The 23,037-nt window shown below is 41.6% G+C and overlaps 1 protein-coding gene across 4 annotated transcripts in view; it reads right to left on the bottom strand.

Moving 5' to 3' along the window:
• The window catches only part of LOC311244267 (hepatic lectin-like), a 30,423-nt gene continuing 7,386 nt past the window's right edge, over positions 1 to 23,037 (bottom strand). The window contains exons 6-7 of one of the 4 annotated variants that reach the window (XM_084333685.1): positions 7,702 to 7,869; positions 1 to 3,417 (exon numbers count right to left, since the gene is read on the bottom strand). In XM_084333685.1, coding sequence (XP_084189811.1) covers positions 3,281 to 3,417; positions 7,702 to 7,869 — 305 coding nt within the window. In that variant the 3' untranslated portion in view covers positions 1 to 3,280. Of the gene's footprint in view, positions 3,418 to 7,701; positions 7,870 to 16,798; positions 19,144 to 19,261; positions 19,731 to 20,013; positions 20,071 to 22,833 lie in introns of those variants that run through there. The other 3 variants (XM_084333683.1, XM_084333684.1, XM_084333686.1) reach the window with 3 other exon arrangements.

The following is a 23,037-nucleotide window of genomic DNA, read 5'->3' as shown; positions in this document are numbered from 1 at the left end:
TCGGGGTAAAATAACATGTTTAATGTGTTTCAGTCTCTCCAGAACATCCTCGCTTGCTTTCATTCCGTCCTTAAAATACGCTTTTTACAACTCTTCACGTTAAAAGGGGAGACAGGCAAGAGATTGGAACTAAACAAATAACTTACAAAAGACTAATTCTACGTCACTCACGGTAAACACATCTAACGTCATGTTAAAATAAATGAAACAAATACTGTTTACCGACATTCGTGTAAAGACGAGATCGAGATGAGGATAATGTAACATGGACCTCTCCGCGTTTCAGATTTCACATTTCAAGAAAGGAAAGAAAAAATAAATGGCAGCATCAAGTGTGCAAAACAATGGCGGCTATATGACAATTTATTAAAGTGCAATAATTTCGCATGAATTCATCTCTATTTTTGGAGTGTTTTCTCTGAAGAAAAGGAATGACACATTTTCCCAGGGATTCCGGGTAGAGAAAACATGTCGCCCCCTGCTGGGGAAAAAGATGAACAGCAGAAGATTCACAACGCAATGTGTTCCTTTAAGTATGCAGGAACTATTGAGCGACTAAGCGCCACGCGAGACATTCTCATGAGAAATCAATTTGAACAACTCATGTTGTATCTCGTGTCCGTGGATCAATCTCTCCCGATGCTACTGAAAAGAGCGCCGAGGCTATTGATCTGTGATGTCATCGAGAGACACCACCGGAAGCTGCTTCGCTTAGAGTCGCTACACAACAGCACCTGGAGGAGACTCGTGCTGTTCACCTGTCACTGTTACAGGGTGGTGTGCTGGGAGAGCTCTCATAGGCCTTTCACACCGGGAATAATTGGTTCGGAACATGAAGAATCGGTGCTCAGTGTTTTCTTAGAGGGCCGAACTAAAGCCTCTGTCATGTTCCGAACCAATTATTCCCAGTGTGAACGCGCCGGCCGGTTCGAGATTACGTTCGGGAACCGGCTCCGACACGGGTGGTGTGCCGGGAGAGCTCTCGTTAACTCACCTGTCACTGTTACAGGGTGGTGTGCTGGGAGAGCTCTTGTTAACTCACCTGTCACTGTTACAGGGTGGTGTGCTGGGAGAGCTCTCATTAACTCACCCGTCACTGTTACAGGGTGGTGTGCCGGGAGAGCTCTCGTTAACTCACCTGTCACTGTTACAGGGTGGTATGCCGGGAGAGCTCTTGTTAACTCACCCGTCACTGTTACAGGGTGGTGTGCCGGGAGAGCTCTCGTTAACTCACCTGTCACTGTTACAGGGTGGTGTGCTGGGAGAGCTCTCGTTAACTCACCTGTCACTGTTACAGGGTGGTGTGCTGGGAGAGCTCTCGTTAACTCACCTGTCACTGTTACAGGGTGGTGTGCTGGGAGAGCTCTCGTTAACTCACCTGTCACTGTTAGTGTTACAGGGTGGTGTGCTAGGAGAGCTCTCGTTAACTCACCTGTCACTGTTACAGGGTGGTGTGCTGGGAGAGCTCTTGTTAACTCACCTGTCACTGTTACAGGGTGGTGTGCTAGGAGAGCTCTTGTTAACTCACCTGTCACTGTTACAGGGTGGTGTGCCGGGAGAGCTCTCGTTAACTCACCCGTCACTGTTACAGGGTGGTGTGCCGGGAGAGCTCTCGTTAACTCACCTGTCACTGTTACAGGGTGGTGTGCTGGGAGAGCTCTCGTTAACTCACCTGTCACTGTTACAGGGTGGTGTGCTGGGAGAGCTCTCGTTAACTCACCTGTCACTGTTACAGGGTGGTGTTCTGGGAGAGCTCTCGTTAACTCACCTGTCACTGTTACAGGGTGGTGTGCTGGGAGAGCTCTCGTTAACTCACCTGTCACTGTTACAGGGTGGTGTGCTGGGAGAGCTCTCGTTAACTCTGCCTAAAAGATCAACGGCTGCCCTCTGACCTCCCTGAAAGACATCTCCAGCTCCCGCTGCCTTAACAGAGCCTGTTTGACATGTGACTCCTCCCACCATATCACCTGTTTGACCTGTGACTCCTCCCACATCACCTGTTTGACCTGTGACTCCTCCCACCTCCCAGCACATCACCTGTTTGACCTGTGACTCCTCCCACCTCATCACCTGTTTGACCTGTAACTCCTCCCACTAAGTTGCACTCCTAATTTCATTGTACTACCGGTATGTAAAATGGCAATAAAGCTTTCTATTGTATTATATCTCAAACCCTATTTTCTTGATCCTCCAATCACAACTGTTGCTTCTCCGAGCTTTCGATGGCCATTGGCCAGTAGCCGCTGTGACATCATCAATACAATGTAAAGCCCTCAACATTCTAATCAAACCGGTGCGGCCGTACAACTGAAAGGGTTAAAAGGCATAAAAACATTCATTCAACACAGTCAGCCTCCTATTGGCTGTCAAAGGAGCAGGTCAAGAAACGGGTGTGTCTCGATGACATCAGAGATTAGACTTCTGTTTCTTTGGATTATGACTTTCTGAACATTGTGCATGTTCACAATGAAACAATGAACGGTTCAAAATGTGAGTTATGAATCTCGATTGAAACACTTACAGAAAAGTATTGTGGCATTTCCCCAAATAATCTTGTCGTATTTCCATAATTATTTGGTCACTACAATGACAGTAGTGACCAAAAGATGCTGGAAACACAATCGGTAGCATGGTTTAAATTGGATAATATACCATGGTATCATGGTAACCATGGCTACAAGGTTAAAAGTGGTACCATGGTGATACATGACGTCTACCACGGCAATACCGTGGTCAATTATTTATACAATGGCTGTTACCATGGTAAAACTGAAGACACCATCAAACTACCATGACACTTTGTCTCAAGGGAACAGGATCAAAAATCCTTTTGAGATAATACGGCTCCAAAGAAGGAAACGATTATCTCATCCTGCAAGGGCCCCAGTCCTCCAAAGTCACTCGGCAAATAGACTTCAGTAAATCTTCCATTAGAAAAAAGCGTAAAAGCTACCGCTACCGTCATTCCATCTAAGTTCCCCAATCGGCGGGTCTCTCTACAAAAGCGATTACGGAATAAACTGGGAAGTTCATTAAAAAGTGTGAAAACGGGTTACAAGACGAAGGTAGGGCTCGTTCCGCGAGTGCATTTGTGTGTTGCGGTAATAAAAGTCGGACGACTTTTCTTTTCTTTCGTTGTTCTACCCGGCCGCCGTGGGGCTCTTCCTCCTCCCCGCTGTGGGAACCGATACAAAAGCTCTCGGACTGGCTCCCCACACAGGCTCCTCGAACCCCCCCCTGTCGCGGTCCGTCGCGGTCTATAGGGATCAGTGGCGCCGGACTAGAAGTCACTGAGGATGCTGATGTCGGCAAACTCCTGGCGATATCTGTACGAGTAGAGGGACAGGGTGAAGGCCCATTTGAGGGACAGGAAGCTCCACACGCTGGACAGGTAGAAGCTCCGCGGGTCAGTGAGAGCTGGAGGGACAAGAAGGGACAGAGACGAGACCGTTTGACCAAAGATCACAGCACACCCTGCTGGCCAGTATGACTTACTACACCTGTGTCACTGTACATATGAATACTATATCTATAGCTGTACATATCCCTTACCTACTCTTACTAGTTACTCTGCTGGCCAGTATGACTTACTACCATTGTGTCTTTACACCTGTATCACAGTACATATTAATACTATATCTATATCTGTACCCTTCCCTTACCTTACTAGTTACGCTGCTGGCCAGTATGACATTACGTTAGCTCAAAAGCACAGAACCGGACGACAAAAAGTTATTCGGCTAGCAACAAAACAACGATAACACTTCCGGTCGGAGGGGTTTCAAAATAAAAGAGCGACGTCTAAAACAGGAAAGACATTTATTTTGTAAATTTGTGGCACGCACTTATTTCTCGAGACGATTTCGTTTTTACGGAAACTTTTTTTTTTTTTTTTTATGTAAATGAAATGAAAACGAAAAAGATCAAAATCGTTTTCGTCTGGACATGGCCTCAATATTATATACAAATACGCAAACAAGAAACAATAACATACAGTACAAGTTACATAACACAGTAAAAAGAAGAGAAGTAGAGAGCCTCTCAACACAGAGCTAGCGGTGTGTTCGTTAAAGAATTTAACCGCAGCAGGAACAAAGGACCTTCTCAATCGCTCAGTAGAGCATCGAGGCATCAAAAACCACTAAATGAGCTTCGCAGAGCATCAAATACATTGTACAGAGGGTGGCCTTCAAAAGATAGAATGGTGTTAAATTTAGTCCTAGTTCGCTTGGCTATAATGATCTCCAAGGAATCAGGAGGGAAGCCAATCACTGAGCCAGCCTTTTTAATGATTTTATTTTTACGTTTTTTTTTATCAGTAACCATGATATCCAGGTGGACACCAAGATACCTATAGGACTGGACTATTTCTACCTATTTCTAAATAGTTTGATATGGTTTGAGTATATGATCTTAAATTTTGTGTAAATTGTTCAGCACTTTGTCAACTGCTGTTGTTTAAAATGTGCTATATAAATAAAACTGACTTGACTTATATATTCCATTTTAGTTTTAATCTACTTCCAATTGTCTGTTAATGTTGACGCACCAAACGACCAGGACAAACCCCTTGTATGTTGACGCACCAAACGACCAGGACAAACCCCTTGTATGTTGACGCACCAAACGACCAGGACAAACCCCTTGTATGTTGACGCACCAAACGACCAGGACAAACCCCTTGTATGTTGACGCACCAAACAACCAGGACAAACCCATTTTTTTTATTTTTTATCTACTTTTTCTCCCATTTTTCTATTTTTCTCCCATCCCAATTTCGTATCGTCCAATTCTACCCTCCCCTGTCTCGAACGCTGTTAGGCCATGCCTCCCACAAGCCGGCTGCAATGTGGACGAAGCCTTACATCACGTGTCCGCTCCGGTACTCGAGGAAGCAGCCGTCGCATCTTTTCACCTGCACAGCGCAACCGACCTGTAGGAGTCGCTGTCCACAACGTCCGATCCCCACCCATCAGCTTCCCACCCCCTAATACTGCCAATTGTGTTAGTATGAACGACCAGCCAAGCTGATAGCAATGCGGAGAGCTGGGCTCGAACCCAGCATCTCCTGCATTGGTGGCGAGCGCCTTGCCCACTACACCACCTAGCCGCCCTAACCCCTTGTATGTTGACGCACCAAACGACCAGGACAAACCCCTTGTATGTTGACGCACCAAACGACCAGGACAAACCCCTTGTATGTTGACGCACCAAACGACCAGGACAAACCCCTTGTATGTTGACGCACCAAACGACCAGGACAAACCCTTTGTATGTTGACGCACCAAACGACCAGGACAAACCCCTTGTATGTTGACGCACCAAACGACCAGGACAAACCCCTTGTGCAAAGTTTATTACTTGGCAATTTTCTGATTCTTGGCAACCTTCCGCTTCTGATTCGGATATGATGCTTACGTGGACCGACTCAAAAACACAACACTTGATCGATCCCGCATAATAACGGGATATTGGTGTGCACGAGAATACTGGCGTGCATCACGTCATATAATTTCTGAGTCATACAGCAATTGAGCTTAGATTTACATAATAAGGTAGCAGTGAAATTATAGTGATATTATTACAATACGTTTGTGTTTTATTTGTTTGGATCGCTCGGGCTGTGATTATGCTTCAGCCAGGATTTTTGGACAAACTTTGGAAATTAAGCCAGTGATTCTATATTAAGTCTATAATCCACTCTTTTGCAAACATTGACGTCCATTATAACAAAGTGTTTTCATCCCACGGTTGCTATAGCAACTTTCTATTTTTTTTCTTTTTTACAGCTTTCAGACTAAAGCCGGGGCTTCAAATCTTTAGTTTTAATTATTTCGTAGCTGATTGAGTAATTTCTTTGACATAGGAGTAATTACATGCCACCTTCCTGTTTCCACTGTGTCATGGAGCACTGCAGGCCAATGGAATAAATGTACATTTACATTTAGTCATTTAGTTGAACACTTTTATCCAAAGAGGGTACAAATCTTTCAGCTGAGTAACAATGTTCCTCAAACAGTGCTGCAGTGTTGAGTGCAGAGTAGTAGAGACTTATAGTATAGTATAGTAGGTAGTATGGCATATCGTGCGGCGAAGGGAACGGCTCCCGCCTACCTCCGGTCAATGGTCTCTAACTACAGACCCCCTACGCTCTGCATCTTCTGGCCGCCTCAGACCCACACTCCTATCCGAGCTCCGGGAGGGTCATCAAAGAGAAGTCGCCTATTCTCGGTCCTTGCTCCACAATGGTGGAACAAACTCCCCCCCACCACAGTTAGGAGCCCAAACCCGTCCAATCTTTCGCTGTCGACTAAAGACGCACTTCTTCAACCATTATCTGGAATTAATTTGTTTTTAATAATAATAATCTAACCCTAACTAACCATACTGTCATGCACTTGTCCTAATATACTAACTAACCTACACTGTAGCACTTAACACTTTGATGAACATTGTTACTCAGCTGATAAGAGTTGTACCCTTCCTGCTGACTTGTTGTACAAAACGTGTAAGTCGCTTTGGAGAAAAGCGTCGGGCTAAATGACCAAATGTAAATGTAAATGTGGTAATAAGGAGGAAGAAGAAGTGTGTTTTTAGTCGACGGCGAACTGTGGTGGGAAGTTCGTTCCACAATTGAACAACACAGGAAGTTCTTCGTACCAACAGCCATCAGACTGTATAGCGCCTCACTGAGCACAGAATAACACTCTATAAACGTGTTTTGCACGAATGTATATCTTTGACTGTGTATTCTTATTTTTGACTACCTAAATGCTTATTGTGAGCACTAGTAATGTGATGTGGTGCTGAATTTCCCTCGGGATTAATAAAGTACTTCTATTCTATTCTATCAATTCTATTCTATTGTGGAGCAATTAAAATGGTGTTGGCTTGTTGTTATGGATGTAGAGTGAGATGTGTATCTGTGTATTGAGAAATGAGTGTGTATGTGTTTGTGTGTAGCCAAAATACTTTATTATATTGAGAATATTTCAATTCGATTTTATGAATATGAGTGGTATCATCACAACATTCTATAGATGAATGAATATAATCAGGACTGAAGTTGGTTAAAAGATGTAGCAAAAAATTAAGTGAAATAAAAGAAATCAATATACAACGATTTCTCTGGTAATATTTCATGTGGACATTTTGCCCACGAGGGGTCTGTAACTGTTTTGAGAAGGGTACAAGGGTTAATATGCTAAATTATACAATATACACTATGGGCATTAGAGGCAGGATTTAGATTAGTTTTACATTCCTTTAGATTCGATTTTTCTTTTGGCTTTTGTTTGCATTTTGTACTTTAGTTTTGTATATTTTCATAGTGGTTGGTCTTTATTCTTTTTACTTTTTTTTTTACTGTATGAAGCACAATCTCAGGAGGCTCATACAGAACCAAGCATTTCACTGTAATGTACATTATACCTTATATGTGACAAATGAAACTAAACTAGAGTGCCCGAGTGGCACACCACGTACTGCGCTGCAACACGGCTGTCCCGGGTTCGACTCCCGGACCCGGCAGCGACCTTTGCCGAATGTCTTCCCTCGTCTATCTCCCATTCTTCCTCTCTCTCTACCGGACTGTCCGGTAGTAAAAAACAATAAAAACCTAGCAAAAACACAATTAAAACAAATTTAAAATAATAATAATAATAAAACTAAACTAAACTAGATTTACATAACACGATTTACATTGCTTCTCTGTGATGGCGACGGTGAGGAAGGTCATGAAGGCGGCCACGGCGAACGTGGAGAAGACCACGCCGACCAGGATGAAGAACTTGAGGCCCTTCAGCCAGGTCCTCCAGTAGTCCTGGAGGTACATGATGTGTGTGATCAGGGCCCAGAGCGCCAGCACTCCTGTTGGGAGACACGAGGAACACAGTGAAGGACACAGGGTGGGACCTATAGCAAGATAATAATATGTGCAATATTTTTGTTCTATTGTGATGTTTTGCAATGCTTTAAAACATTTCTAAATGTGATGTTCTTGTGTTGTGAATAAGTGCACGTGTAGCAGAGGGTATGTGTGGGTACATGAATGTGTGGTCAGTGGTCACGGTGCGATCGTGAGTAGCCTATGGGTACAACTAATGTATGTGTGGGAGTGTGTCTATGAGTACATGGAATGTGTTGTGTGGTAGTGTGTGTAGGTATCGTTCTTTTAGGTATCGTTCTTTTAGGTGCTGCACAAAAAACAAATGTTGTTGTACTGTATTGTGCAATGACAATAAAGCTTTCTACTTCTACTAATATTGCTCTGACAATAAAGCTTTCTACTTATACTATAAGACAAGACGAAGGCAGCTCTAACGGTCATCTCCAACACTTAAAAGATACCAGCCAGCCACAGGCACAGTTGGTAATTACACCGACTGCACGTCATCTCACACACGTTCATTTAGTGTTATTGTTATTGTTATTTAGTTGTTGAGAGACTAGAGTGAATGAGTTTGAAAATGACTACCAGTGATGCCATCTGGGACATTGAATCCTTGCGTCGTGTTAATTACAGCTCAATGAAATGATAAGGTAGCAGTCCCCGTAAAACAAGGCATTGCTATTTTTTCAGATCTACATCCTTTCATGGAGCTGTAATTAACACAACACAACAAGGATTCAATGTTCCCGTCGATGACATCACTGGTGGCCATATTCAAACTCATTTACTGTCAATAAGTGTCAAACTAAATTAACGTGTGCGAAACAGTTTTTTTTATATGTGTGTGCGAGATTATGTGTACAAATAAATGAGCATTGTTTTGTTTGTTGGTGAAGTGCCCCTTTAAGCTTTCGCATATACAGCACAGCCCCTCCGATTAATGTGCAGTTATGCGCTTAAGAGGCTTTAATGTGTATTGTACCACTAAGTCTACACTAAGACTGTATAGGCCTAGATGCGAATTATTGTGGCAATACAAAATTACAGAAAGACAATACGTCCTGTACAGACAGATAGATGCGTTGAGGAGACTTAGTTAGGATCCATAAAGCCTGCAAATTCATGTATAAAAACAGAAATAAGTGATGTGATTGATTGATTGAAAACTTTATTAACAGATTGCAGAATGGGTATGCAGACCAGAGAAAGACTTTCGTCTTGTTTACATCAGGGTCCCCCATTTTCAATTCATCAGGACATATATGACATACATGACATATTAGACAGTACTGCTATATCTATACATTTATGACAATGTCGTGTGTGTTATGATATGATACCTGACAAGCCTCCCATTGCAGCAGTCCATGGTTGTTTATACGCAAGATTCCAGACCAAAAAAGCCGAAAATCCACACAGGACACCAAACGTAGCATATACTATCCTAACGTGGGTTCTAGTGTTCCCCATAATAAAAGGCCAGTATTAAAAAAAAAAAAAAAAAAAAAAATAATAATAATAATAATAATAATAATAATAATAATAAACGGTTCGACAATAAAAGCCAAACAACTGGCCAGCTGATCGGTAGGCTACCGACTGTGTATCTGCTACTGACTGTAACTGACAGTATCTGCTACTGACTGTAACTGACTGTATCTGCTACTGATTGTAACTGACTGTATCTGCTACTGACCCCAACAGCTTATTATTATGTAATGCCCCGTGCAATCCGCAAACATGGAGTATTGGAAACAGAATAATAATAATAATATTAATAATAATAATAACGCCAGCCTGTCCCAGGCCTTACAACAAGGTCCCCCGAATATAATAATAATAAAATAAAATAAATACTTGTTGATACGTGCGCCAAAATAATAATAAACAAGAGACGACGACAGGATTATTATGATGTACCGACAACAACAACACAAAAACAAAATAGCAACTGTTTATCTGGCGGCCGTCGACACTAGTGATGTGAAGTTCGCGAACGATCCGATTATTTTGAACATATCTCTTTGGTTTTTGATTGATTGATTGAAAACTTTATTAACAGATTGCAGAATGGGTACAATACAGTACAGCTCAATACCAGAGAAAGACTTTCGTCTTGTTTACATCAGGGTCCCCCATTTTCAATTCATCATAACATATTATGACATACATGACATACAGGTCGACATTACTGCTACATCTATACATTTATGACATACCAGATTTACAAATACAGTACTGTTTGTGTTACAAAAAGAGTTAAAAAGAAGAAGAGAGTATATACATTTGATGAAGAAACTGTACATTGTAGGGTGGGGAGCGGGGGTTGGGTAGGGGAATTTTCAATCAATCAATCACTCTTGGAAAGGGACGGAGCCAAAAGACCCGGCTCCCTTCAACGAGCCGTAATGCCCATCTGCACGGTATTAAACAAAGATAGTGTATTAGCTACGATCCAGAAACTTCCATACATCACGTCTTCAAAAACAAACGTCGAGGGAGAAAGACGACCAAGATAACCTTTAAAAGTTTAAATTATATGCTTTATATTATGTTGTTGTCTGGTATAGACAAACCAGTAGGTCTGTACTGTAAGGAAAGTATTAACTGTTCAACAAATGCATGAAAGTCAACTCTCGGTTATACTATAATATATTTGTTATTGTTATATGACAGAATCAGCGCCCCCTGGTGGAGGAAATAGTATTTGCAAGTAGACGTTTGAGTAGCTTGTACTCTGTTCTATGAAATGGTCGACCCCTTTAGATTCAAATGTAGTGCCATTATACAACACAAGTACAGTACAACGAAAAGAGGGTTGGCATCGAACCAGAGTAAGTAAGTATGTAAGTGAAACTTTATTTCTTAAGTAAAATTGTATTTCTATAGCACCCTACCCAGCACGAATGCACAGAGTGCTTCACAAGTTTAAAAACAAACAAAAAAACAGAGCAATTCATAAAAACATACAATATAAAGGCAGGCAAGAACAAAATCTGGAAAACTAAATCAACAATTCAAGTGTGTACATGGCCAAACGCCAATCTGAACAAGTGGGTTTTCAGCTGCCCCTTGAAAGGGTCCACAGAGGGGAGGCTCTGGATTGATTGATTGATTGATTGATTGAATTTAAGATTTTATTAACAGATTGCAGAATGGGTACAATACAGTACAGCTCAATACACACAATTGTTAAGGGGATGCAGACCAGAGAAAGACTTTCGTCTTGTTTACATCAGGGTCCCCCATTTTCAATTCATAACATTTATGACATACACGACATATATACAGTACTGTTACATCCAGACATTTATGACATACAAGATATACAAATATACAGTATTGTTTCTAAAAGTGAATATATACATTTGAGGGGGAGGAAACTGTACATTGGGGGGGGGGGGGGTTGGACATTTACCGGGGCCAGTTTTGAATTGCGGCCTCCCATAGGTGCTTTTTTAGAGCGGTTTTGAAGACCTGGGGGAGCTCATTCCAGAGCCTTGAGACCACCGCTTCAAGAGCTCGGTCCCCCTTAGTCCTTAACCTGGTTGGGGGCACCACCAGGAAGACCTCAGGGACCGGCTGGAGTTATAGGGGTGGATAATGTCCGAGGTGGAGGTGGTGGAGTCATATAAGTTCCTTGGAGTTCACCTGAACAATAAACTGGACTGGTCGGACAACACAGAGGCCCTCTACAGCAGGGCTATTCAACTGGCGGCCCGCGGGATGATTCTGACCGGCCCGCCAAATATTACATGATAATAATTTTTTTTTTTTTTTTTTTTTTTTTTACTTTTTTCTTTTCATGTCAACGTTAACACGCACAATTGAGCCAAACGTCACTCAATTAATGACAGATTTCATTGATAAATTGAGGGAAAACTTTGCAAGTCGATTTGATGAATTTGACATGTCCAGAGAATTGATGCATTTTGTGAGCAACCCATTTGCCAATGTAGCTGCTATTTCCACAAAAGGACAAGAGTTCCTTGCATCACTTCACATTGATGAAGGTCTCCTGCAACTTGAAATAATTGACATGCAAGCATCATCTGCTCTGAAGCAGGCACTTGAGAATGAATCCACCACAACATTTTGGATAAAGTGTATTCATGTCAAGACATTCCCCAAAATAAAAACGCTGGCAATATCTGTGCTAACAATGTTTGGCTCAACATACATCTGTGAATCCAGTTTCTCTCACATGAATGCCATTAAAACAAGCAACCATGCCTCCTTGACAAATGAGCATTTGCATCACTGTTTGCGGGTAGCCCTCACTTCCTATGAACCCTCTTTCTCTGCCATTGCCCAGTCAAAGAAGTGCAATCGCTCTCATTAGATGTGTGTATGTAGGCTAGGCCTGTCTGCCCCCCACCCCCCTGATGTTTGAGAGTTAAGAGTGGACAATAAGTGCTAATAAGATACTGTGATTTGCTGTTGTTGCACAGACACGAAGCACTTTTTCATAAGCTCAGCTGCACTATAAATGTGTTTTTTTGTTCAAGTGTTGATGTTAGAATGTTCAGATGCACATCATGCACTTGTTTGTTTTTTATTTTATTTTTATATTGAAATGTTGAAGAGGAGATGTTGCAGTTGTTGCACAGTCATAAATGAAGCATTTTTTGCAGGAGATGTTGCAGATGTGGCACATAAATGAAGCACTTTTTTTGAAAAGTATACTACTTTTGCAATGTAGTTAAATAAAAGTTGTGAAAATGTGGTTGCGTGTTGTGTCAAGTGTACATATATTCATAGCACGGGGAGGCGCCGTGGCAGTCCGGCCCCTGGCCCCTTGGGTTTCTGACAATGTGGCCCCCTGAACAATTTAGTTGAATAGCCCTGCTCTACAGGAAGGGACAGAGCAGGCTGTTCTTCCTGAGGAGACTCAGGTCCTTCAATGTTTGCAATAGACTGCTGCAGTCATTCTACCAGTCTGTAGTGGCCAGCGTCCTCTTCTATGCTGTGGCATGCTGGGGGGGCTACACCAAATCGAGGGACACCAACAAACTGAACAAGCTGGTGAGGAAGGCTAGCTCCGTGGTGGGAGTCGAGTCGAGTTGGTCAGACTAGAGGTGATGGCAGGAAGCTGGCTGCTATCATGGAGAATCCCTCCCAGGATACAACTGGACAGGAAGCCAGTGCAGTGCAGGTGGGCCAGGACTGGTGTGATATGGCAGGACCTCCTGGACCTGGTAAGCAACCTAGCAGCTGGTCCACTGAGGCTTTGCTCAGGCACGTAAATAAAGAGTTACAGTAGTCCAGCCTTGATTGAATAAAAGCACGAACAGACATGTCTAGCTCTGCATGAGATAAAATAGCCCAGAGTTTGGCTATATTCCTGAGGTGGAAGACTGCAAATGTAACTGTAAACTGCAACACCCTGATGTAAACAAGACGAAAGTCTTTCTCTGGTCTGAATCCCCTTAACAATTGTGTGTATATTGAGCCGTACTGTATTGTACCCATTCTGCAATCTGTTAATAAAGTTTTCAATCAATCAATCAAACAGTAATATACAATGTACAGGTGATTAAAGTGGGTATAAAAGATATAAATTAGCACTACTGAGTAATAGTGCTAATCAGATGTATGATACAGGTATAAAGACACTATGGTAGTAAGTCATACTGGCCAGCAGCATAACTAGTAAGAGTAGGTAAGGGATATGCACAGAATAGATATAATTATAATATTTACAGATATGTAAACGGCTTATGTACAGGTATGTACAGACAGATGTGGATATAAATGGTAAATGGTGCATTTATATAACAGCTTTTATCCAAAGCGCTTTACAATTTGTTCCTCACATTTGACCCATTCACTCACACATTCACACACCGACGGCGGGAGGCGACCATGCAAGGTGCCAACCAAGATTATGTGTCTTGCTCAAGGGCACTTCGACACGCTGCCCAGGAGGAGCGGGAATCGAACAGAGAACCTCCGGATTACCAGACGACTGCTCTACCTCCTGAGCCACTGTTTCCCCATTTACCTTATGTGGATATATATATATATATATATATATATATATATATATATATATATATATATATATATATATATATATATATATATATATATATATATATATATATATATATATATATATATATATATATATATATACATACATACACTGTATAATACAGAATTATTGTACATGCTATCATACAGAGTTACATTATATGGGTTAGAATAAAGGTCCCTATTAAGCCCATGTACCATATAAGCCCACTTGCAACTTCTGAGTCAAATTGGGAAAAAAATTCATCATAATTTTGTTGCTGTGTAATATTCCTCCCAATGAAGCTGCTTCTTACCTATATGCCAGTTATTTTTGTAAGCCAATCAGATGAACTGACCTTGAGCTATTGAAGCACACATGTGCCAGCTGAGCTGTGAAGAAGTTGCATAAAAACGTGGGTCCTGGGGGCGTGGATCCTCAAGAGAACACCTTTTCTTCATATTTCGACTCCTGTTTTTGGTAAGTACTGTTGTGGAATATTTTTAAATGAGCCAAACAGTGAAACTGTAGAAATTCAGATGAGTAGAACATAGTTTATTTCTGTTTCTGTGGCCACAGAAAGAGTATCCTCAGTTTACAATCAGAGACGAGTTAATACGAGCGTCTGACCAGAAAGTGAGAGAGAGAGCTCTGGTCAGAGTTACAACAAATACATAGTTTGAACATGACGTCAAAAGATGACAAATTAATAACAGATATGACAAGAAAGGTAAACAAAGATGAGATTAGGGGTTTTGTCGTATCTGTCACAAGATTGATATGAAGACAATAAGAAAGAATAAGAAGATGTGATTTACTTGGACGTGTCATATCTGTCCTGGGCCTTGGCCGTTGTTTAATTAAACAATTAAACAAGACTAATTAAAGCTTTGTACAGAGAAATATGTATTTATAACAGAGCTATGAAACATGTCCAATAGGCTGTACAAGTGATGTAACATATAATAAATTGCCATTACAGTACTCATTTGTAATCAACAATTAAGAGATTGATGTTTTGGATAAGACATATTATTACTTGAAGTATTAATATTGTTTCTTTTGAAATCAAAATATGGGTTTTAGCATGCTATCTAACTGACCACATGCTGCATAGTATGGTTCATTGCAATGGCATAAAGCATGATACGCATGCATAGTTTACATTTTTGTATGTCGTTTATATTATTATACAGTTCAATGGTCAATAAATGTGCATATTTATCTTAATCTTTTTGTAAATTAACATTTTGATCAGGTGGGCTTAAATGGGACACTAGCGAAAAATCAGAACAATTTGGGGTGGATGTAAATGGGCATAGTTAATTACTTCTCTGCATGATACATTTGAACTGTTCATGTTATGTTAGTGCACCATATATAGATTAATCTCATATCATTGTTTTTTACATGTATGTCAAATGAAATATTCTGTCTTTTGTCCATTAAACCACTGGTGTTCCCTTTAAGCCCACCTGTTCCCTTTAAACCCACCTGTTCCCTTTAATCCCACCTGTTCCCTTTAAACCACCTGTTAATAATATAATAATAATAATGTAGGACCTGTCGCAGAGGTCTTTAATTGGCATGCAACGACACTCAAATGTTTAGCGGCACACACCGGAACACACACACACACCAAAACACACACGCATGCATTGTCTTGTAGGATCGCCGATGCGATACTCCTCTGCGCGTAACCCATCCCGTCGTCCTTCCCCCCAAGGGCAGCCGGGAGCAGACGAGGGCTGTGGCGTGAGCCTGTTCCCTTTAAACCACCTGTTCCCTTTAAGCCCACCTGTTCCCTTTAAACCACCTGTTCCCTTTAGTTTAAACCCACCTGTTCCCTTTAAACCACCTGTTCCCTTTAAGCCCACCTGTTCCCTTTAAACCACCTGTTCCCTTTAAACCACCTGTTCCCTTTAAGCCCACCTGTTCCCTTTAAACCACCTGTTCCCTTTAAGCCACCTGTTCCCTTTAAGCCACCTGTTCCCTTTAAGCCACCTGTTCCCTTTAGTTTAAACCCACCTGTTCCCTTTAAACCACCTGTTCCCTTTAAGCCCACCTGTTCCCTTTAAACCACCTGTTCCCTTTAAGCCCACCTGTTCCCTTTAAACCACCTGTTCCCTTTAAACCACCTGTTCCCTTTAAACCCACCTGTTCCCTTTAAACCACCTGTTCCTTTTAAGCCACCTGTTCCCTTTAAACCACCTGTTCCCGTTTAAACCACCTGTTCCCTTTAAACCACCTGTTCCCTTTAAGCCCACCTGTTCCCTTTAAACCACCTGTTCCCTTTAAACCACCTGTTCCCTTTAAACCCACCTGTTCCCTTTAAACCACCTGTTCCCTTTAAACCACCTGTTCCCTTTAAACCACCTGTTCCCTTTAAACCAACATGTTCCCTTTAAACCACCTGTTCCCTTTAAACCACCTGTTCCATTTAAGCCCACCTGTTCCCTTTAAACCACCTGTTCCCTTTAAACCCACCTGTTCCCTTTAAACCACCTGTTCCATTTAAGCCCACCTGTTCCCTTTAAACCACCTGTTCCCTTTAAACCCACCTGTTCCCTTTAAACCACCTGTTCCCTTTAAACCACCTGTTCCCTTTAAACCACCTGTTCCCTTTAAACCACCTGTTCCCTTTAAACCACCTGTTCCTGTTTAAACCAACATGTTCCCTTTAAACCACCTGTTCCCTTTAAGCCACCTGTTCCCTTTAAGCCACATGTACCCTTTAAACCCACATGTTCCCTTTAAACCACCTGTTCCCTTTAAACCACCTGTTCCCTTTAAACCAACATGTTCCCTTTAAACCACATGTTCCCTTTAAACCACCTGTTCCCTTTAAACCAACATGTTCCCTTTAAACCACCTGTTCCCTTTAAGCCACCTGTTCCCTTTAAACCCACCTGTTCCCTTTAATCCCACCTGTTCCCTCTAAACCTGTTGCCACCTGGGCCCTATTCCCCGTACCTGGTTCAACTAAGTCGATCAAGAGTCCCATTATCCAGATTCAATTAACCCGATGTTTGAATCCGGGATTTTCCTGTTCCTCGAACGCTGATTCAGTCTCGTTCATTTGAACCAGACTTGAGACTCAGGATAATTGCGCGCGCCCGCCTCAGCTGAAAAGACAGCCAGTGTCGAAGGCAGAAATCCTGATCTTCTAACGGCATTGATTGATTGATTGATTTAAAACTTTATTAACAGATTGCAGAATGGGCGTGCCTGCTGGCAGTATAGGCTTATGGAATGAATAATCAAATGAGATCTTGCTAGCGAAAATAATTAGTTCAGCTCTTTCAGAATAACGATAAAAACAAGCCCAAATAGTATATCTAATTGATACGAATTATATCATGAGGATATCTGTATGTGCTTAGGTATTATACAAATACATGGTTTCCAAAGAGAGGGTTGGAGGGAGGCTTGCAGTTACACTATTAATCAGGTTTTAATCTGTTTCGGACCTAATCCATACATGCATTGAATTGATTACCATTTGGTTTATACCAGTGACACCTCATGTTCATCATCAGATAACAGTGCTTGAAAAGATAAATGCATTTTCTCAAATTCATTCATCAAAAACGTCAAAGGCTCATTCAATTTATCAAGTCACGTCACGTCATCAAATCCATCAAACAGCGCATCTCCGCATATATTTTAATCCCAGTTACAATATCACAATAACGTGTGACACTGTCACAGTGATACAATTAAATACTCCACAGATTCAGATTCCTCATAATTCATATCCACAATCCGCGCATAGACGCTTCAGTTTGAATGAAATGCATCCAGGTGCTCCGTTACGCAAATACACAGCGAAGAATATTAAACTAATCAGAGCCAAACACCCGATAGGTTTCATTCATTAAAAATATCCCAGCGGGATTCACATTTGCAATGATCCGTTTAGTCCGTTATTAATTAAAATAACTGTGTGTCACGACTCGCGAGCGCCGTATCCGTATAAATATGACGTGCATTATATAGGACAAAGTAAATTCATAGGCTGAATATGATTTATTATCAGCGTTACTGCAGACCTATCATTTTACATTTCAAACGAAGCACAAAAACATAATTCAGAATGGCATAATGGGATCTAGACTGTGAGAAATATTTCAGGAAGCGAGCTGGCATTTCTTTGCGGGGGCGTGGCCATGGTTCATCCAGCTAACTGAACTTAACCCTGCTCTCGACCAGGCTCAAACTTTTTGATCTGTTGTCATGGTGATTTAGACAATCGAGCGTCGGGGAATGGAAAGGTCTGGCTTAAGTCAGGCTATGCTGGAAATTATCCCTAACTTAGTTAGCAGGGCATACCAGGAATAATACACACATAATATACAAAATAATAAACAATTAATTTGATAAAAAAAATTATAATATAATAATAATATTAACAACATGAAATAATATGGAATAATATAAGAATAATGAATAAAAATATAAATATGAAATATAAAACACAACACAAAACACAATAAAAACAAACACAATAAAAACCAAGAAAAAGCTATATATATGAAATGTAAAAAATCCTCAAATAAACGCAATAGAATAGAAGAAGAGTGTTCAATCACCTCCATCTTCCTCTGGGTCTCCTTGTACATCTCACTGCTGTAGTGTTTCCCGCTGTTGTCATCGACCATTTTCACTATCTTGTCCAGAAGCTCTCTGACCTGGATCCTGTCCGCTCTCCCGCTGTTGGAGAACCAGTGGTATCTTCCTCCGCAGCTGTCGATGAGCCTCCACACCGCAGTGCTCTCCCTCAGGAAGCCCCTCAGCGGTTTGCCTCCGAGCAGGTCTGTGTCTCCGTGTATGAAGAGAACGATGGTGTACATGGAGGCGTCTTCTCCAAAGTTCTTCTGGATCCACTTGACGGCGTCCCTCGCCTCCTTTGTGTATCTTGATGTCAGGCTGATCACCAGCAGGAAGGCGTGGGGCCCCGGGACCGACAGGCCAACGCATTCCGCTATTGTCGTTTTCACGTACATTTCACGTTTCGGGAGATGGTATCCATAGATAACCGGGGTGTCGACGACATGAATCTTCGTGAAACGGCCTGAATGTTCCTCACCGGTGATGGTGACCTCTTCCTTCTGACAACGTGCGGACGCCTCCTCTTTGAAGCCATCCCTACCCAGGATGGTGTTCCCCGACCAGGTCCTCCACGACCCATGCGTACTGACCAACATAAGTCTCAGATCCGCCGGAGGCCGTGAATCTGCACCGCATCAAAAACAAATGTAAACAGAGTGAATGCACCAGGGTGGACCTGAAACCTATTTATTCTGCTTTCAGTGAACTGTGTGATTTTAATATGTGCTGTTTGTTTATCTTACTCTTGTTTCTTTTGCAGTATGCTCTCCAGTTTGTATTGTAGCTTGTGGACGGTCCCTTGCTCCCCAGCTAATTGTTTCCAGCTGATGCAGATGGTGATGCTGACAGGCCCCTATATAAACTCCTTCACATCACGGAGTAACTATTTGGTAACGCTGGGTAGTCAAAGAGAATAGTCAAAGACTCTAGCCACCCAAACAACTGCCTCTTTGCACTGCTGCGGTCAGACAAGCGCTACCGGAGTCTCATGGCCGGTACAGAGACTCAAAAGGAGCTTCCATCTCCAGGCCATCAGGTTGCTCAATATGGACTCTATGCAACACTAACTCGTCCATTCTACACTCATTGCACACAACATCCACATGCACACACTCACTTTAAACATTCACCTTTAACGTTCACTTTAGACACGTTAAACACTTTTTAACACAACACCACATTTGATCTATTTATTACTAAAATATTTTGCACTACTTCTCTACCTCATGTTTGCATTCTGCATTTAGCCTTTAGTCTTTTGTATATTGTATATTTTGTAGTATTTGGTCTTTATTTTTTTACTTTATGAAGCACAATCTCAGGAGGGTCATACAGAACCAATCATTTCACTATAATGTACCTGTACCTTGTACTGTATGTGACAAATAAAACAAAACTTGAAAATAAACAGGAACTATGTTAAACCTGGTCATGTTTATCAGTGGACACACACATTTATAATAGTGTCAGAGGTGTGCATGTTATTCTCCTATACCTTGAGCAGGCCCGGACTTGCCATCGGGAGCACCGGGAGTTTTCCCGGTGGCCTGGCCTGTGCAGATTAAAAAAAAGAAAAACAAATAAATAAATATATATATATATTTTTTTGCATTCAGGTCACTGAACTTTGCGGGGGCACGATAGTTAGATAACCTAGGTGGGGAACAACCCGGAGATCACTGTGACAGAGAGTAACGCAGTCTAAACAGTCATAACTCTTTTATTCAACTTCAGCCCTGATCATAACCATTTTTATTTTTAGATTTTTATGTTTTTTGTAATGTCAGATTAGAAATGAAATACTCCCACTTTTCTGAAAATAGTTGTTGTTAAATCTGACATTACAAAAAACAAGAAATCCATCAAAATCAGTGTTGTTACTAATCATTGACACTAGCCTGTAATAATTCCCCCCAGAAAAATGTACTTTGCATTTGATATATTGAAAATATTTAACTTTTGTGTGTTTTTTTAACAATAATTTGTGATGCCATCACACACACTGGCATTTAAATGGTTAAATTTCTAAATGTATTGAATATGTGGTGGTTATGATCAGGGCTGAAGTTGAATATTAAATAATAATAATAATAATAATAATAATAATAATAATAATAATAATAATAATAATAATAATAATAATAATAATAATAATAATAATAATAATAATAATAATAATAATAATAATAATAATAATAATAATAATAATAATAATAATAATAATAATAATAATAATAATAATAATAATAATAATAATAATAATAATAATAATAATAATAATACACTTTATTTGTATAGCACTTTTCATACAGAAGTTGCAGTTCAAAGTGCTTGTGTTGCTACTCCGCTGAGCCACACAGTCGTGTGTGTACAGGGAGTAGAGGAGGGGACTCAGAACACAGCCCTGGGGGGCCCCTATGTTGAGGGTGATGGATGAGGAGGTGCAGTTGCCTGCTCTCACCACCTGGGGTCTGCCCGTCAGGAAGTCCAAGACCAACAATTAGGCAGGCCCCCACTCTGCATGTTAGGCAGGCCCCCACTCTGCATGTTAGGCAGGCTCCCACTCTGCATGTTAGGCAGGCCCCCACTCTGCATGTTAGGCAGGCCCCCACTCTGCATGTTAGGCAGGCCCCCACTCTGCATGTTAGGCAGGCCCCCACTCTGCATGTTAGGCAGGCCCCCACTCTGCAGGTTAGACAGGCCCCCACTCTGTCTCAGACTTTTATATGCTCTTAATTCAGTCCACGTATAAAAATTTATCATTGGATACAATCTGGCGTGTGGATATCCCGGAGTTGGACCCAGAGTTTGACTGGGATGATGTTTGGGCAAATGTGGCATTATCTTCCCGCAACCCCAATCACCAGCAAATTAATTTTAATTATATTCATAGGACCTATCTTACACCTAGGAAGCTATTTGCTATGGGCCTGATAACCGACTCGGTGCACTTTGTGCTCTCAAAAGGCCACTGGCACTTATATGCATATGTATTGGGATTGCCCACCAGTGGCCCGCTTCTGGAGGTCAATAACGGACAAACTTTCAGACCTGTGTGGCTTAACTATCCCATTCACAGCTGTTACGCTACTCCTGAACGATATAACGACACTACCTGCGTCCGTTCAACTAAAAAGGGTTGTCCTGGCGGGTGTCACAGCAGCGAAGAAGCTAATAGCAATGAGATGGAAGGAGCCTGAGAAGCTTACAGTGATTAACTGGTCCTTAACACTATTGGATGTGATTTATCTTGAGATATCCACGGCGCGGGTGATTGGGGTAGGACAGGCTGGCATTGACCTGTGGTTCGCAGCAGCTGAGAAGGTAAGGACCGCCATGTGCGGCTGAGCGGGGTTGGGGTGCTTGATCGGGGGGGTCCGGCGGTCTCTTGGGAGGGGGAGGAGGAAATGTTTTGTCTGTCTTGTCTTTTGTCTTGTCCTCTTGAGTTTAGCTGGGGATTTAATGGGGGGGCAGCTATTTAACTATTTCTTCACTGTTTGGTCACTTTTACACGGTCTCTGTGAGTCTATGGAACACCTCTACAGGTTTTTGTTTTTTCATGAAGGTTCATTGCTCTGTTTTCGGGTCGTGTTCTCAAAAAGTGGTCCTTGTGGTGAATTGGAGATGTACGTTTTATTAATATAAGGTCACACGGCCGGGAATCGGGGCTGAACACTGGGAAAGACCATTTATTAGATAGTACCCCTTGGATTTAGAAATGAGAAGGTTGAACTCTGTTTTCTTTTATTTTTGTCTGTATAAATTGTTATTCTGTATTATTACATGGCGTTTTCACATTCGCCGAAATGCTTGCTTGTGATTGGTCAACAGCCCCCCGACTGCGGTCATTATTTTTCAATAATGACCGCAGATTTTTCAATAATGACCGCAGAGCGCAGCTGTTCGCAATCAAGCCCACTGACACACTGTTTCAGTGCAATTAGACACTGCCGTGCCGGCGATGACAGGGGGCGGAGCGACGAGCGGACCCAGAACATAGCGGAGCCAGAACACAGAGGCTGCCCGCGATAATAATAATCACTTTATTTGGGCTGACAGAGCCACAGAACAACTGCGATTTGTCAAATGAATTAGGTATATTGTTAGTAAGTTAGCCATGTAATAAGCGGGATAATGTATAGCGCTGCACTGACAGCGGAGCCAGAGGCTGCCCGCGATAATAATAATCACTTTATTTGGGCTGACAGAGCCACAGAACAACTGCGATTTGTCAAATGAATTAGGTATATGCAAAATAATTGACCTTCACTACGTTTAAAACACCTCGGCGCGGCGCCTCGGTATTTTAAACTCCGTGTCGGTCAATTATTTTGCGACAATGACCTCGTAGCCATACATTATCCCTTACTTATTATTGTTTTGTTATTTTCTTGTGAAGTTCTATGTATTGTGATTGTGTTTAATGTGTTGTCTTGTTTCATGTGAATAATAATAAAAAATTTGACCAAAAAAAAAAAAGACAAATACAATTTATTTAGCTTTTTGTTTTTAAAATAAT

Source organism: Notolepis coatsorum, assembly GCF_963971535.1.
Source record: "Notolepis coatsorum genome assembly, chromosome: 17".
Taxonomy (NCBI): Eukaryota; Metazoa; Chordata; class Actinopteri; order Aulopiformes; family Paralepididae; genus Notolepis; species Notolepis coatsorum.
Note: the sequence above shows the minus strand (reverse complement) of the source record. Positions and strands in the feature narration are given on the sequence as shown.